An 18,630-nucleotide genomic window follows, 5' to 3' on the forward strand; every position below is an offset into this window, starting at 1 on the left:
GTCCAGGTTGGTTCATCAGATGCTCTGCTATGGCTGACTTCTCTGGTTGAATTAGTCTGCATTGGCTTTCATGTTCCTTCATTCATGTTTGGGTGCTGAGAATCCTGAGAATCTTTTAGGAATCCAATCACACATTGCTGAGCTACAGACATAGACTCCATAGCAGTAAGATGCGAGTGAGATGTGTTCCACACTGGGCATGCACACTCAGCAGCAGAGTAACAAAGCGCAAGGGCAGATGTCTTCACTGTACCTGGTTGTGATCCCCAGGTTGTGCCAGTCAGCTTTTGTATGATACTGTTTCTTATTTATTTATTTATATTCAATTTTAGACATATGCTATACATTTCTCCTTTTATTTACATTCACCCCTGTGCTCCCCTTCCCCAGAGCCATCTCTTCTTCTAAAGTCTCACCAAAAGTTCAATTCTTCATTTATTATATATATACTAGCTGTACCCGCCACGCCTTGCTGTGGCCAATCTTCCCTCCCTCTTTCTCTCCTTCCTTTGCTCCCTCTTTCCTTCCTTCCTTTTTTTCTTTCCTTCTCTTCTTCCTTCTCTACCTCTTCCCTTCCTCCCCCATTTTTCTTTCCCTCCCACTTTTTCTTCCTTCCTTCCCTACTGCTTTCCTTCTTTCCTTCTCTATTTTCCTCCCTCTTTCTCTCCTTTATTTCTTTCTTGCTCTCCTTCCCTCCCTCCCTCTTTACTTCCCTTTTTTCTGTATCATCATTTAGCTTTTTGTCATTTAGCTTGTTTGGGTTTCCAGTCCTTTCCGGGTTTTTTTTGGGGGGGGGGGGGGGTTATGAGTGATGGTCACACGTTAGTCTGTTAGGGGTGAAGTGTCCAAATTTTGTGTTAATTCTTTCAGTGGTATTTGAGTTAAGTTAATCCCACAAACGAGCATTACATTGATATATATATAGAGAGAGAGAGAGAGAGAACAAAAATATTATATATATAAGAACAAAACATATATTTAATGAATTGAGAACAAAGAAAGACAAATTAGATAAGATAGAACTAGATGAGGTTGAAAAGAATTTTATATATTTGAAAGGGGAGTTTTTCAAATAGGTTTAGGTAAATAAAGGTTTTTCCCTGACATTAAGTCCAGTCGTGTCTGACTCTGGGGGTTGGTGCTCATTTCCATTTCTAAATCGAAGAGCCGGCATTGTCTGTAGACACCTCCAAGGTCATAGTGGCCGGCATGACTGTTTGAAGCGCCGTTACCTTCCCGCCGGAGTAGTACCTATTGATCTACTCACATTTGCATGTTTTCGAACTGCCAGGTTGGCTGGGGCTAACAAGCGGGAGCTTACGCCGCTCCCCAGATTTCAACCTGTGACCTTTCGATCAGCATTTCAGCAGCTCAACTCTTTCACCCACTGAGCTGCTACCTATAGTATGATATTGTTTCTAGGATCTACTTTTTGCTTGATATTCAAGTAGAGGGGGGAAAGGAAAGGGTCTGAGACTGTTGGGAATGGTGGGAGTTGGAGTCCAAAACACCTGGAGAGAGGGCCCAAGTTTGCCCATGCATGAGCTACCTTGACCTACTAATTTGCATGTGTTTTCTGATTGGTCAACATTCTCACATTCTTAAGCTACTGAGGGGGAAAAGGAAGGAGCGTGAGGCTGTTAGGAATTTTGGGAGTTGGAGTCCAAAACACCTGGAGGGAGGGCCCAAGTTGGCCCCGGCCTGGTCTAGACCTTGTAGAACTGCAGCAGCGTTGGCACGCGCTGGCCCGGGTTCGGCTCCTGGCAGCATCTTGGCGTCATCCGCCTCCGATTGGCTGGCCTCGGAGGCCGGGCTCCGCCCCCTCCCCTCCTATTGGCCGACCGCTCCGGCCCAGCCCCGCTTTCCTGGAAAGTTCTTGGAAATCCATCAAAGGTATTTCCTTGAACGGAGGAGGCGGGCGGGCTGGCCGGCGAGCGAGTGGAGCCTCCACTGTCGGTTCCTCCGATCTCCTTTCAACGCGCGCTCGCTCGCTCGCTCTTGATCCCTTTCCGTTTATTTCCCCTTCTTTTGACCCACTTCGAGATCGCTTGCGGGCGGGGAGGGGGGGGGGAGGGGGTTCTATTTATACTTTTCCTTTTTGTGTGTGACTCTCGGAACCGTGATGCGAGTGCGATGCAATTCCTGGAATCCGCCACTTCCTGGAATAGATTAAAAGGCAGCAAACAAAAGATTACTTACTGGCGGCTGGCTCTCCCTCCCGCCCTCCCTCCCTCCCTGCTTGCCTGCCAGTGGAGTCAGCGTCGTCGTCGGGGCAGGTCGCGCCAGAAGGGAGCCCTTCCTCTTGGTGGCCAGAGGGCTTCTCCGCATCCCTTCAGTCGCCTGGCTCCGGCCTTCCCGGATTTTAAAAGCCGGCGGGAAACTAGATTGATATCAGAACCGGGTCATTTAAAAGAAAAACACGGTTATTTTCTTTTTAATCCTTGCTGAGAATTCCTGAGGAAACACTGGCACGTTCTTCAGCTCTTCTCTTGCTGGAAAGGAAGACTTTCTGGATACCTCAAGTGGTTGGGTTGTGTTTCTTTCTGTTTACCTCCCTTTTGGGAGAGAGAGAGAGAGAGAGAGAGGACTCCAAGGGGCTTTCGAGAAAGTCTCAACGCGGTCTTCTTCTCTCGGGGACTTTTCCACCCTTTGTGTTTGGGAACAAAGGCAGCCACGAAAGAAGAAGAGAAAATCCCACGGTTCCCTGGCGCCTGGATGCTCTTTCCTTGGTCCTGGAGGGACATGATCCTCTGTATTCAAGGGTAAGGAAGGGCCGGCTTTCTCCTTTCCAGCAGAGGGGCCCTTTGGGCAAACCCCAAAGAGACTATTATTATTCTTATTATTCTTATTATTATTAGAAATACAACAAGATGAGTCCACAGCAGACAAGATCACTCTGCTGGCTGTTGTATTGGATCACACGTTGGGCATTTCCCAAGTGTCTAGGACTGTGTGATGTTTATTATTATTATTTATATATTATATGTGATTGTTATTATTTATTGGGTGGGATGGGAGCTTCAGTGGGATAAATATGCTGGGGAAGATAGTATAGGCAGGTAGGGGCCAGCTTGGATCCTCCAGGTATTTTGGACTTCAACTCCCACCATTCCTAACAGCCTCAGATCCTTTCCTTTCCCCCCTCAGCCGCTTCAGATGTGCTTGAATATCAAGCAAAAAGTTGGTGCTAGAAACAATATCGTACTATATTCAAAATACTTTTCAAATATATCAAATTATTTTGAACCTCAATCTATTTCTATCTTATCTAATTCTTCCTTCTTGGCTTTCAATTCATTAAATATATGTTTTATTCTTTTATGATATATATTATCTATATAAATAAAAATGTAATGTTCATTTGTGGCATCAACAAAACTCAAAAACCACTAGACAAATTGACACCAGATTTCGAAACAGTACACATATCAGGCCAATGCATGACCATCACTCATAAAAACTCTGAAAAACACAGAAAAGACTTAAAAAGCCAAAAAGTAAAAACATACATTACAACACATGCGCAAAACCACACACATGCAAACACACATATACACAAATATATACACACAAAGCACATATACACAGACTGGGCCACAGCAATGCATGACAGGGGATGGCTAGTATATTATATATTTTTGTTCTATATATATAGAAGAATTGAACTTTTGGTGGGACTTTAGAAGAAGAAATAGCTCTGGAGAAGGGGAGCACAGGGGTGAATGTAAATAGAAGAAGGGAAAATGTGTAGTATATGTCTAAAGAAGAAAAAGAAATAAAAAGAGACAATATCATATGAAAGCTGACTGTAATGCAAATAAAAAGGGGGGGGGGGGGGAGGAAAGGGCCTGAGGCTGTAGGAATTGTGGGAGTTGGAGTCCAAAACACCCGGAGGGCCCAAGTTGCCTGATGCAGGGAATACCTTTTTAGCTCTTTTAAGTGGGTTCCCGCTCACATTGGTGTTTGTGGAGGGAATGTTTCCCTGGAATGTAAAACCCTTTGTGTGAGTTTCTACTCAAAGCAAAACAACAGGCGCTTTCCCTCACCTTGGGAAATCGAGCCTGCCCCATCCAGAGATGTTAAAAAGAAGTCGGCACAACCTATATTTCTAAAAAGTACAGAAACAAACAACACTGTGCTCTGTTTGAGAGAAGCAAATGTGGCTTTCTCAGTTCTGTAGCAAGGGAGAAGGCGGTACCCATGGGAAGTGAATTTCAGATATGAGCGGAGACATGGTGCTTTGGGGTGAAGCATATAATTTATTCAAGAAGTAGGCTTATTCTGGAGTAGATGTGAATGGCACAATGCATTTTAACTCAAGTGCCTGTAGTACTCTCTGTCAGCTTCCTGCCTTGTCCCTTGTGCTTAGTTCCTTTCCGCACATGCATGGCTTCTCGGCCCCATACCTTTGTTAGAATTATGTATTGTTTAGAAGCCATTTTTGTTCCGCTGCAATGTAGATTGAAAGACATTGGTGGCCTTGTGGCTAAATTTCATTACTATGGATGTATTGTTGTGTTCGGACATTGAATGTTTGCCTTTTATGTTTGGAATCTGCCTTGAGTTCCTCCAGGGAGATAGGGCAGAATATAAATTAAGTTGTTGTTGTTGTTGTTGTTATTATCATCAACTGAGATGCTTGATGGAATTTGTACCTATATAGTCCAACACTATCTGCAGCAAAATTGGGGTGAATTTGCATAGTAAGAGTTGTATTGATTTCATACAACTTTAGTTAATAATAATGTTATTCTTGTATCCCGCCACCATTTCCCCGAAGGGATTTGGGGTGGCTTGCACATGGTGCAAGGTGCCAAAAAACAGAACATAAAACGAAAACAATTTAAAAATGCAATTAAATAAAACATATGGACATATAAAACAACAACTAACACTCAGTTTAAAACAGCACTCATCAACCAGTGGTGATAAGCTACTACTAACGTGGCCACTCCAGGCAGTAAACAATCAATCTGGGAATATGATAAGTGGAAAGCTGTAATTGTCATGGACCCTGAGATTTGTAGAGAAGCAACGAGAATCCTGTCATCTAGTGATTCTCAAACTGTGCTCTTCCAGGAAATTCAGCTCCCAGCATGCCTACATTCAATCATGCTTGTTGTTGAGAATTATTAAGACTTGGAGACCAAAATATCTGGAGGGTGAAAGACTGGAGAACCACTCCCTTCCACAACAGTTCTCAGCATACCTTGAGAAGAGAGTGTTTGAAGATTAAATCAGTTGACTTCTGTAGCGTAGACAAGTTCTAAACCTCAGTCCTTTTGCTGATGCACCATGTTTTGAAACTCTTTCTTTTGCAGTAAGTTTTTAATATTATTTGTTGCTCCCAGTATTGAGCAGCCTGCCCCATGGCTATGCTTCTCCTTTGCTTCCCCCTCTGATAAATTTTAGGAAATGACTTCTGTATTCCACATGCCTAGGTTAAGATCACTATCTGTTGTATCGTGCTTCTACACCTACTCAAAAATGTTCCCCAGCTTACTATGCACCTGTCTCTCTTGTACTCCCGGTTGGTGTCTTTGCTGCCCGTCACCCACACACTCTCATACTTTCTTTCTTGCTGCCTTGCCCCCTCACCTGTAACACAGAGCAGAATGCGTTTCATCAAGGAGGAATGCAGAGAAAATCCTAAAAATGAAACACATAGGCCACTGCTCCCGGAGACAAAAGGGCAGGAGAGAGTGCTTTAAAAAGAGACTGGGACAATGTGTTTTGAACCCTACAAGCAATACATGAGAAAGGATTATTAGACTTTTGGAACAGTGTTTGATCTCTTCCCACTCACCCCAACAAGTTATTAAAACAAATGGTGTCTCCCTTTCAAATCTTTTGTATTTCTCTCTCTTGTAAGGGGAGACCTCTGGCTCAAAGAGTGCTTTGTCAAGTACTTATTCAGTCCAGAAAATAATGTGGGTTGTATTAACATATGCCTTCTTCTCTCTTTGGCAAGGAGAAGATTGTGACTAGTGATTGACTGCTAGGGCCAACAGTGACAGTTTTGTTGTAGGTTTTTTGGGCTATATGGCCATGTTCTAGAAGCATTCTCTCCTGACATTTCACCAGCACCTATGGCAGGCATCCTCAGAGGTTTTGGGGCCACAGACCTCACAGCCTCTGAGGATGCCTGCCATAGATGCAGGCAAAATGTCAGGAGAGAATGCTTCTAGAACATGGCCATATGGCCCAAAAAAACCTACAACCCAGTGATTCCAGCCATGGAAGTCTTCGACAATTCAGTGACAGTTTTAATAGCTGTGATCTAGGAACTGGTTGTTGAGTGCCTTCAAGGCATTTCTGACTTATGGAACCCTAAAGCAAACTTATTATTGGCTTTTCTGGAGCTGAGAGTATGTGACTTGTCCAAGGTCACCCAGTGTGTTTCCATGGCTGAGCAGGGAATATCTAGAGTCATCCTCTGATGAACAAACCGCTATACCATGCTGACTTTTGCTTTTAGGAGATGTGTAAACTCAGTTAATTGTCATGTGGTCATTTCCGCAGCCAGGGAGCACAAATCTGATTCTATAACTTCTATATAGTAAGGCCACATATAAGTAAATATTTTAAAAGGAAAGAAACCCACCAATAGCAACTTGTTGATGCCAATAGGACTGGATTCAGCCGCACCTACATTCTAGTCCTTTCTAAGGTTCAGTTACCAACAAGAAATTATGGAACACAGTTTCCATGAAATGAATGGGGAGGGGATTGTGACATGTTTACTACTTCACTTATTTATATAGAGTCATTAATATGCTTGGAACGTTTTACACTTTCCTTAGAGAGAGAAAAGTAGCTCCCCCAAGTAGGAAAAGGTAGAAATATGAACAGGAGAGATAAAGTAGATGATGGATTAATATTTGCAGGCATGTCCACTTGATGTTCTTGAGCATGGGGATTATGGGATTAAGCCAAAGGCCAAAATATCTAAATACGTCAATCACAACATTTCCAAAGAAATCTGTCATTATCCATGAGAGCTTGGAAAAGATAATTCTGGAGTGCAACACATCCAGTCCATGTGGTTTCTGACCCTGATGGTCAGGGCACTCTGGGATCTATAGTCAGAATAACCTTGTCCTACTTTTAGCACACCAAAATCAGATATTTCTAGGACACATCATACTACCTCAGGACCTCCAGTTCTGTCTCCTCCTCATCACAGAAAAGCTGTTGAGGACAAATATGTTTGGACAGAATGCATCCCTCATACAATCATAGAATCATAGAATCCTTAAGCTGGAAGAAACCTTGTGGGCCATCCAGTCCAACCCCCTGCCAAGAAGCAGGGAAATTGCATTCAAAACACCCCCGACAGATGGCCATCTGGCCTCTGTTTAAAAGCCTTCAAAGAAGGAGCCTCTACCACAGTCCAGGGCAAAGCGTTCCACTGCTGAACAACTCTCACAGTCAGGAGCTTCTTCTTCAGGTTCGGGTGGAATTTCCTTTTCTTTAGTTTGAAGCCATCGTTCCATGTCTTAGTCTCCAGGGCAGCAGAAACAAGCTTGCTCCCTCCTCCCTATGACTTCCACTCACATATTTATACAATGGTCATCATGTCTCCTCTCAGACTTCTCTTCTTCAGGCTAAACATGCCCAGCTCTTTAAGCCGCTCCTCATAGGGCTTGTTCTCCAGACCCTTGATCATTTTAGTCACCATCCTCTGGGTAGGAGTGCAACAACATGAGGAAAAGATTGACCCCTGCATTAGTTTAACTGGGAATAATCACATAAAAACTGAGGAAGAAAGGCCAACCTTTACAGATTACTTTTTAAAAAAAGAATAATGTGAAGGCCAGCATTTGACCTGAACTGGCAGAATTTGGAACTGGGAACTTCCATCCTACCTTGTTTAGTAATTTACTGCTGTACAAAGTACTGTTTATCAGGATTTGCCAGCTGGTATCACACCCACTTTGGAGAGCCAAGTGGTTACACAAGACGTAATGAAGCTCAGAAGTCAAGCTAAGATAGGTTGTTTTTTGCTGAAAGGCCTCAGTTCAGAAAAACTGTTGAATTTAGCTCTGTTGAGATGCTTAGCATAGAGCTTGTTCTTGTTTTTGATCCTGCATTGCACAAGAAGGTCTTTTCCCCATGGTTATGGAGAAGAGGTGAGGGCCAACGTGAACTTTTCTGTCTTTGTAGATTTCTAGCAATATCTGTTTACCATGTGAGTCAGGTTTGTTGCTCTATCTCCTGCCAGTGAGCGTATTCTGCATGTGGTTTTTTTTAAATTCCCATGCATTTTCCTTCTAGGAAGATACAAAAGGTTACTGCTCAGAACCTGTTAAATTGTTATTTTAAAATAGTGATGAAATCAGAGGCTTTGTGAGTGGTATTACTCCATGCATGCTTTTCCTGTGCTCACTGGAAATCTAACTGGCTGTTTTCAAAGAAGGAGACGTGTTAGTCTCTTGCAGCATAAAAAGGGGGAAGGAAGGGGGAAGGAAGAGACGTGGCAGTACATTTAAGAATAACAGCTTTTTATTTTTGTGAATATAAAGTTACAGTATTGAGTTTTAATATTAGTACTACGTTTTACTACTAGTAAATTGGGTTAATCTAAAAGATAGCAGGATGAGATTGTACAAAGTGGGAGATGGCAGAACAAAGATAGCATGAGATAGATATAATTTTATCCTCTGGCTTCATCAGGGCATTATTGATACTATATACGGTCAATGCAACTTTAAAAGACAACTACAACCACACTCATGCAGGAGGCTGTATAATTCAAAGAGAAAGGCATTGGGGCATTTCCAAACATTTCTTTCAAATTTCTGCATGTGTGCCTGCTCCATTCTGCATAGAATCATAGAGTTGGGAGAGACTTCATGGGCCACCTTGTCCAACCCCCTGCCAAGAAGCAGAAAAATGACATTCAAAGCACCCTCGACAAATGGCCGTCCAACCTCTGTTTAAAAGCCTCCAAAGGAGGAGCCTCCATCACATTCCAGGGCAGAGAGTTCCACTGCTGAACAGCTCTTACAATCAGGAAGTTCTCCCTAATGTTCAGGTGGAATCTCCTTTCCTGTTGTTTGAAGCCATTGTTGAAAGCAGAGCTAGGAAATTCTCCATTTTTGGATTACAACTTCCAGCTTCCCATCCCTAGCCAGCAAGAGCATCCAGCTAAGCAATGCTGAAAGATGTTGTATCCCAAACACTACTAACTGAAACTGTGGTTGAAAGAAAAGTAAATAAGGGTTTGTAAACAAGTGGCCAATTACAACTGATGGATACAGTCCCACTGCCAGCTGGAATAGGGTGCTAGTTCATGTAACTGGCAGGGGAGGAGGAACATGTGGCAAAACCAGATTCAAGAGGAAAATAGTCTTGTATCTAACAGTCAGTTCTGTTCTTTCAATCAGCAGCTCTTTATGGAATTGGTATTGTACCTTTGCTGTTGTTTTTCCTTCCTGGCACAATCAGCAATATCCAGCATATCTTCTTTAGCAAATGTTTAGATTCAGATAAACAATTTTTTAAAAACGTGAGAGGTAGTTTCACAGAAAAGCAGTGTAGTGGATGCTTAAAAACATATTGTGTGGCAGCTCTTTGGGAGCAGGTTGCCTAGCTTTGGCCACCCACTGAGACAAGGATTACTGTGCCCTTCCCTGCAGCTCCATTGAGTTCAAAGGGGCTGTTAAAGCTTGATAGCAGTCACCTTGCTTGAAGGGTAGAGAGGGCGGGCAGTCCCTGTGGTTGTGGAGGCACTACAGGGCCACTGTTCCTCAAATGAAGCCACCCTGCTGCAAATGATTATTTGAAACCACCTTGAGTCAAGGAGGAGTGCACATTTTGTTTCTGTTCCACCATGTCCTTGACATTTCTGGGCTACACGGAAAGAAAAAATCTATATATGTTAGTGCCTATCTATTTTTGAAGTGGAAGTTCTTTGTATTTAAAAGTGGCGGCGGCGAATGGAATGCATGAAACAGTGGTTTAGTAGTTTAAAAAACTATGCCTGTCTTGTTTTCTTAATAGAATATGTGAGCACACAAATAATGGTGAAACTGATTTTAATATAGAACATTTTTATTTCTGTGTATTAATAGTTTTTTTGATCCCTCCTACAGTTAGGTTATTCAGGTATAATGAGTGTTAGAAATAAAAGTGAAAACAGAATGTTTCAATTCTATTGTTTAATCCTAACCAGAGTAGATCCACTGAATCAATTGTTGAATTGTGAGTGAAGGAACACATAGGTGTAAATAGTGATTCAATGGGCTTACTCTAGTTCAGGTCAATATTTGCAAAATAACAGCCTGTATTTTAAAATTTTGTCCAAATACCATTTTTTAAAAAAAATATTGCTCTTTAAAGGATGCATTAAGGCACTAAACCCCACTGGGTTATTATTTGAATTATTTTATTTATATCCCACATCCCCCCCTCTCCCAAATTGAACAACTGTTTATAATCCATTGGAAGACAATATTAAAAGCAACAACAACAAAAAAAAACCAGCACAACCCATCACAGTCAACTCTTGACAGAATAGGAAAACATTTTACTTGCTAGAAGAAGAAGAGGAGGAGGAGAGCCATCTTGGTCTCTTTAGGGAGGGACTTGCCAAGTCTGGGAGCAGGCACCAAGAAGATCCCCCCCCCCCCTTGTTCTCACCAGACAAAGCTGAGAAGACAGAGAGGAGAGCCTCTCTTGGGAGTCATGCAGGGTCAGCCCTGGTTAGTATTTGATGGGAGATTGCCAACAAATACAATGAGCTGTAGGCTACATTTCAGAGAAAGGAACTAGCAAAGCCACCTAAGACTTTTATGGGGTTGCCATCAAATTAACAGGCAACATGAAGTCATATACACACATCTAGAGTCCTGGAGCCAGTTGTAAATGAGTAGTGGTGCATGTAATTGGCAAGAGAAAAGGAGACTGCTGGGCTAAATCAGAACCAAATTCAGGCAGCACTGAGTTCTGTTCTTTAGCTAATTTTGTTCTTTCACTAATTCTATGTGAATTAGTGAAAGAACTAATTCTATGTGAATTATGGGAATTGTATTGTTGACATTTTTCCATCTCAATATCTACAGTTTAGAGTATTTTTTTATGAATGCTGCAAGGATCTCATGAGTAGACATGTACTATTGGTTGTCCCCTATCCAGCAGTGGGCACCAGATGTGTGCTTAATTTTACAAACTGATGTATGCATACTCAAAGGAAGATCTCACCAGCACTTACTCTCAAATAAGTACGCTTGATGATTGCAGCAGAAGTGACTTGATTTGATCTTCTTATCCTCCTCTTTGAGATGAACTTGCATAGGAATCTGCTTATGCAATAAAGTATGTGGTAGCACAACACGTTAGTGCAGTAGGCAGTAGTATGATGATGCAAACTGGTTCTGGGCAGGATAAAAATAACCCAAAATGCTCTTCTTTTTCAGAACCCATCCTTTGCTGGCAGAGGAAAAGAGGAGGCGGTCGCTTGGGGGCCTTACAGTTAATGTGCCAGAGCAGGTCATGCAGCCTCTTCCAGTTGTGCCCTTCCAAGATGAGGCTGCTCCTCCTCCCTTGGTGGCACCCACACTTGAGAGCAAGCCACCTCAGGCACGAGACCCGGAGGAAGACCTCCTGTGTATTGCTAAAACATTTTCATACCTGCGAGAATCTGGTAAGAGTCCACTACAACGATATCCCCCACCCCACCAGCCCCGAGTTTGCAGAAATTGTCTTGAGGAAGATGTAACTCCCAGAATAGCTCCACTGGCATAGCCACCACTTCTGATAGCAGATGGATAGGGAAGATTTTGGGATTTGTAGCCAAAGAATCCTACATCTTTTCAAGCCTCTGCCTCCAGCCCTTGAAATCAGGGTCCTCCCCATGGTGGAATAAACATGAAACTATTATTATAGGCTGCCTCTTATTGAAATGTAGCTGTAGGAGAGAAATGAGTCTCACACATATCTCCCAAGATGGCAAGAGATGCATCAGAGGAGAGAAAAGGCCTTACTAGCATTTTTACAAGGGTTCATTATCAGGCAAATGGTAGTCTGTTCTTTTAAATACCTTGCTGGTAGAGCCCAGGGAATTCTGTATTCAGTAGTGCCTGCAAACAAACCCAAAGTGGTGAAAACATTTAGTTGTTTGGAAGGACTACATTCTCTCATATGATCCTGCACACCTTCAGGGGGCCCCTCCTCTTAATCCAGTTACTCTCACAGTTGGTAGTGACTTCCAGGCCTTGGAGCTCCCTTTCTCAAAGGCTGTTCAGATTAACCGCCTGGTATCCTTCCATTGGCAGGTAAAGGGTTGGTTATCCAGGCAAGCTTTGGGGATTTGACTCTTTATAAAGGACTTTTTATAGCCTGCTTCACTGTTGTTTGCTACCCAGTTTTAATGGACATGCTTCAACATTGTTTAACCTGCCGCCTTTGCTGGGTTAAGGTCACAAGACCCCTGAAAAAGTAGAAAACCTTTTTAACCTGAGAGAATATCTTTCTAGGAAACTAGATTCTCCAGTGGGATTCTGTGGTCAGTTTTCACTAGAAGTCCTACTAGAGAGCCTACAATTCCTAGAGAGATCATATTAATCAAATCCAAAAAAAGCAAAACTCACTTATGTGGAGAGTTGACTAGATATTGGAATTATAGCTTTTTGTGTATTTTATGTATGCTTGTTTTATCTTATTAGCTTACATTTTTGTTAGTCACTAAGTCTCAATTTTGAGGGAAACAATGGTGGTGATGATGATAGGGATTAAGTTTGAAACTGTGGGAGATAGATTCAAATTCTTGTCATTAATCTGCCTCACAAGAGTCTCAGTTTGATTACTTCTCAGGCTGTTTTGGAAATAAAGTAGAGGTGAGCAGTGTGTCAGTTTGAATTCACTGATAGTAGGAATTATCAATACATTTCCTTTCCCCTCCCTTACTATTGTCTCCACTTTGTTTGCATGTTTTCCTTGTGATTCTTAACCTCTCCTTACTCTTGAATTTTCTTTCAGGCTGGTACTGGGGCTCTATCACAGCCAGTGAAGCTAAGCAGCAGCTCCAAAAGATGCCCGAGGGCACTTTCTTGGTACGGGACAGCACCCATCCCAGCTACCTGTTCACCCTTTCAGTCAAGACCAATAGAGGCCCCACCAACGTGCGCATAGAATATGCCGACAGTAAGTTCCGGTTAGACTCCAATTGCCTCTCCAAGCCTCGGATTTTGGCCTTCCCAGACGTGGTCAGCCTTATCCAGCATTACGTTCTTTCCTGCACTGTGGAGAGCAAAAGTGAGGCCCCTTACCCGCCTCCCCTGCCACCCTTACAGAAGGAGATGGTGGCGTCAGCAGTACATTTGAAACTCATCCGTCCACTTGGTCGTAAGGACGGTGCTCCCAGTCTGCAGCACCTCTGCCGGCTGCAGATCAACAGATCTACTGCAGATACAGAACAGTTGCCTCTGCCAAAGAGAATGAAGGACTATTTGAAACAGTACCCTTTCCGGCTTTGAGGACACAAAACATTTTAGTTTTGCCGCAGATGGACAATGAAAATATTTTTATAATAAATAAAAAATACTCAAATACAGAGGGGACAGTGATGTGGCTTTGAGCCACTGTGGTGAGTGAGCAAAGCAAATAAGTGGCCACCAGAAGAGATCATATCTCATCTTCACTCCTCTTACTCTCCTTCCCCTCTCAGCTATCCGATTCCATTCCCATGCCATGGGGAACGCTGCTTGTTCCAGTGAAATGTGTGCGTGGTACAAAATTCTAGTGCCCAAACCTCAGGGCTACTCTCTTTCTCTCTGGCTATGGCTGGGAGGAAGCTTTCCCAGCTTGTGCTCACTACTTGAATTTCAAAATCACCATCACACCAGGAATGTTCAGGCATTGTTACTGTTGTTTATTTATACCCATGGTATACTCTCTCCCCATTGCTTCTAATCAAGATTGTTTTTACTTAATTCTCCTTTTCCAAACTACATTATTAGAAAGGGACTCAGACTGTAGCTATCTGTGTTAGCCTTAAGTTGTGTGTGTATGTGCAGGGGAAGCTGAATGTGAACTTCAGTTTAGTTGTCTGGTGGGAAACCTGCTCCATCATCTGCAATGATGTATTGTAGTCTTCCCAGGTGGGGGCCCCTCTAGACATTTTAGACTTCATTTCTCATTATTGAACCGGTTGATGGGCACCTGGTTGGAGAAGCTGGGATAGGGATCCCATCCCTACCATGAAATTGCTCAGCTAAATGAATGTGGACTTGCATCAAGGTGGATCTTTTCTCACCATTCCCCATTTTGAAGGCTCCCAGTATTAATTTGCCACATGACATCCTACTGATTGGTTGTCAAACCAACAACTGCAGGCGGTTCCTGAATTCCTGTCACACAAAACTTAAGGGTATGTCTTGATGGGATGATCACAAATGGACTATTGGTTATAAAGGTGATTCCTACTATATTGCAGCTACAGCACATCTTTATTTTCCTTTGTTGGGGAAGTAGCAAAAGGCACCTCCCCATTCACCATTATTTCACTAGTATCAGTCAATCAGTTGAATGTTAAGCCACTGTTACATCAGTCTGTTAGTACCATGGCAATCCACAGAGAACAGAATCCTATTGTATTGCTCACAGTCCTATTTTGTTGATGGAACTTTGAATAATGGCCTAAATCCAATATTAGTGTTCTATTTTTATACTGGATTTTTAGGGGAAATACTTCCTTAAAATCCTTTCTCACTTTCATAAAATTTACCTGTGGACATTTACAAACTTTGATGCTGCATCTTTTATAAAGGGCAAAGAAAGCAAGAAAGAATTGTCCATCTTGTTTGAACACCATACCCAAACAGTCCTTGTTTACCTTGTATTTATTAGGGTGGAGGTGAATGTGCCGGAATTGACTGTTTAAGAGTAAGATAACCCCTTGGTGTTAATTTGCTTTCCACTCCTCCTTCAGACTCATGCAGGGCGATTGGTTTGGGAAAGTGTGGCACTTCTTAAGTTCACCCTCTGAACCAGAAGGGCAGTTCAATGTGTGGGAATCTTTTCAAGAGAATAGCTGAGGTAGCAAACTAGATGCCATTGGCTCCATCTCTAGTGACCCCATGGCTTTGCTTTTGCTGCCTCCATTCATTTGTCCACCATCCCCAATGGACATTGGCTACCATGCATTCTCTTAAGATGGAAGATTCATACAGTCTAAGAATTTGGTTGTCTTCCATTGGATGTCTTAATTACTTAGGGCAATCACTGGATAATACCTGCTTTTATAGGCATACGGCTGAGTTGGAGAAAGATGCCTTTACTATAATACAGGGTGAAAATCAAGGATTAAGACAAACTTCCTCAGTGGCCATGCTGGCAGCAATAATCTAACATATCTGGAAGACATCAGGTTGGGGAAGTAGAAATCCCAGTACAACCTGAAGGAAATGTTAGTAGCAAGGTGCTCCAATAGCAAACTATTTAGTCAGTGTCCATTTCTTTTCATGTCCCCCCACCCCCAACATTTGTTATTTCTGGTTTTCTTTTGGTTACTTTAATAATTGCTGGAGGATGTGTGCATGTGTGGTACCTGGTTTGTTGATCAATGAGCTCTCCACTTGTGCACTATGGCAGGTGCTGGAGCAAGAGCAAATGAATGAGAAAAGAAAATATATTGAAACAAAACAAAATACAATAAATCATATTTTTAAATACAAACATGTGGTAAAGTTTTCTTTCCAAATGCAAAAGAAGCCTTTCACAATGCTGAACCTTTAGGTATTGAAACTATAGTAGGACTTCCAGCAAATTCATCTGCTGATCTTCCAGATGACCTAACCGCTGCATTGACCTATTTACCTCAACATTACCATCATATTTCTATGGGCTGGAAAGTAGTAAAAGCCACAAGAAAAAGTATTCAACAACATGTTTAATGCCGGGATCACAGAAGAAGGTTTAGAATTCATACATGTCAAACTAGAGAGTGTAATACACAACGGTTGCAAATCTTACGTTTTTAGACAGCAAACATTTCTTAGCAGCTATCTTCTTGTGTTCAAACACCCCTCAGAGTTTGGGGAATGTTATTCTGCAATATCATTTAAGCACAATATCCACGCGGTCTTCTGCAAAGAAAACACTGTTCCCTGTGGTATAAACTTTTTTTGTGGGGAAAATCCACATATTTCTGTGAAGAATGATTTTCCTGGAACTTAGGCTGGATCTACACTGCCATATAATCCAGTTTCTGAATCCAGATCATCTGGTTTGAACTGAATTATATGAGTCTACACTGTCATATAATCCAGTTCAAAGCAGATAATCTGGATTCAGAAACTGGATTATATGGCAATGTAGATGGAGCCATAGAATCACAGACTCATAGAGCTGGAAGAATTCACAAGTTCCATCCAATCTAACCCCCTCCCATGCAGGAACACACAGTCAAAGCACTCCTGACAGATGGCCATTCAGCCCCTGTTTAGAAACCCCCAGAGAAGGAGACTATGTTGCATCAAGGCAGTGTATTCCACCATTGAACAGTTCTTACCATGAGGAAGTTCTTCCTTTTCTACAGTCTGAATCCATTGCTCTCTGTCCTAGTCTCTGGAGCAGCAGAAAACAAGCTGGCTCCCTCAAAGATCTTAAAACAGCGATCATGTCCTCTCTCTTCTTCAAGCTAAACATGCCTAGCAGCCTAAGTTGCTCCTCATAGGGCTTGGTTTCCACATCTTTCACCATTTTGTTTGGCCTTTTCTCGACACATTCCAGATTGCCAATATCATTGAATTGTGCTGCCCAGAATGGAACATAGTATTCTAGAATACTCCATATTTTTCAAATGCCAGTAGAAAAGTGCATAAAAGCCTCATTACTTTGGAATTTTCCAATGTTTTAACCGAGAAACTGAAAGATTGAAAATATTGTTTCCATCCCAACTTTAACCCTGAAATGGTCTGGACCTGCTTCTTTATCTGACTTCAATATGCCTCACAAAGATTATACTCTGTATGGGGATTGCCTATAACACTCAAAGCAAATGTCAGGGAACCTGCAGTGCTATATATACTACAGTGTGTAAGCTTTCATTTCTGTCAGACAACATGACCATTATCAGGAACATGGGGTGATCTAATGCCATTTGGAGGGGCAGGGGTTATTCCTCACTGATCTACCGTCTTGAATTAACCTTACACTAGGTTCAGAAGTTGAGCATACAGTCTTCTCCAATGGCTAATTTCACCAAAGGTTGTCGTCACACCTTTATATTGTGTTGACCTTATTTTAACTGAATCAAAAACATGTTAAGCAAAAGGTGCTATTCCAAATGTGACTGAGGCCAAGAAGAAAAACAGCTGCTATGCATTATACAGTACCATTCCTTTATCTCTTGCCAGACTTCATGTAGGTACATGAAACTGTGATAATAGTGAAGCTGACTGAAGGACTTCTAGCACAAAAGGTCATGCTGGAGGACCTACGAAATGTCTAGACAGGATATACTTTGTTGGACATAGATACATGAAACCATGGTCACCAGTTCTGTGGGTATAGGAGTCATACTTTATTTCATACATGGAGCACTTTAAAATGATGAGTAGGCATGCTAATTCTGGGATTCAGGGTGTTGTTGACTTAAAATTCACATTTTCAAGTCCTGTTCAAAGTAACCCAGAGGCCTAGACTCAATGTGCTCCCGATTAGAGCAAGAAGCAAAGTAATTGCTACATTGCACAAGGAGAAATTTTAGGAAGATAAAGACTAAATTCATCCATTGCATGGCAAGGAAATGCTTTTCCTGTTAGTTTGAGCACATTGCTTATGTAAGCACCTGTATTTTGGCTATTAAGAGAGAACACAGTAAGACCTGAGTGGTGTGCCTAAATGTCAGCGCTGAGCTGACATCTCATCTTGTGAGGAAGGCAAGTAGTTTTTGCCTTGAGCACATGCAGTTGTCAGGCAGGGCCAGAGGGAGAGGTGAGTTGCATGCAGAACAGCCCTCCGCTCCCTGCCTTCTAGGCTTGGCTATGCTCCATTCCTCTCCTCTCCTCTGCAGGCAGAAGCTTGGAAAGAAACCTGTTCCTGCCAGTTGACTACCTGTGAGAAAGTGACATAAGAAAAATTTCCTCATAGCAGTGTCTGGTTGAAAGGCAGACTTTCTGTGAGATTCTAGGGCTTACTGGCAACAAGGGTTCAGTTATTTAGATAGGATATATATATAAGCCTGTGAAAAATCTCTGTCTTGCTTGAACTTCATTTTTCCAAATTTCACCTTTATTTTCTTTCCATCCTTGTTCTGTTTCTGTTTGTGCAACTCTGTTTTTCCTTCCTACACACTCCTTTTTAATAAATGCACTTATTTACATGTTTTAATTAATGTATGCCATTTATTCATTGAGTCAAGCAATTTTTTTTGTCGTGTCAGGAGTGACTCCTGGTATGAGAGAATTGTCCATCTGCAAGGACGTTGCCCAGGGGATGCCTGGATGATTTGATGTTTTTATCATCCTTGTGGGAGGCTTCTCTCAGCATGTGTGTGCACCTATTTTTCAAAACAGTTCTGTGCACACTTTGTTTCTCTGAAACATGCCAAAGCACATGGGTCAAATGCAAGGCCTGTGGGCCAAATCCAGACCGCCATGTCATTTTATGTGGCCCGCAAAGTTT

At 42.2% G+C, this 18,630-nt stretch overlaps 1 protein-coding gene across 1 annotated transcript; it reads left to right on the forward strand.

Moving 5' to 3' along the window:
- Window positions 1–1,892: 1,892 nt before the first annotated feature.
- Window positions 1,893–15,678, forward strand: CISH (cytokine inducible SH2 containing protein). Its single transcript, XM_060765795.2, has 3 exons — window positions 1,893–2,762; window positions 11,421–11,647; window positions 12,982–15,678. Exons 1-3 carry the CDS (start codon window positions 2,716–2,718, stop codon window positions 13,476–13,478), a joined length of 771 nt encoding a protein of 256 aa, XP_060621778.2. The 5' UTR covers window positions 1,893–2,715; the 3' UTR covers window positions 13,479–15,678.
- Window positions 15,679–18,630: the final 2,952 nt, after the last annotated feature.

The sequence above is a fragment of the Anolis sagrei genome, chromosome 2, assembly GCF_037176765.1.
Source record: "Anolis sagrei isolate rAnoSag1 chromosome 2, rAnoSag1.mat, whole genome shotgun sequence".
Lineage (NCBI taxonomy): Eukaryota > Metazoa > Chordata > Lepidosauria > Squamata > Dactyloidae > Anolis > Anolis sagrei.

Coding starts and splice junctions, on each gene's coding strand:
- CISH (XM_060765795.2), top strand. CDS start 2,716: ATGCTCTTTCCTTGGTCCTGGAGGGACATGATCCTCTGTATTCAAGG. Junction 2,763..11,420: donor ATGATCCTCTGTATTCAAGG/GTAAGGAAGGGC, acceptor CTTCTTTTTCAG/AACCCATCCTTTGCTGGCAG. Junction 11,648..12,981: donor TTCATACCTGCGAGAATCTG/GTAAGAGTCCAC, acceptor ATTTTCTTTCAG/GCTGGTACTGGGGCTCTATC.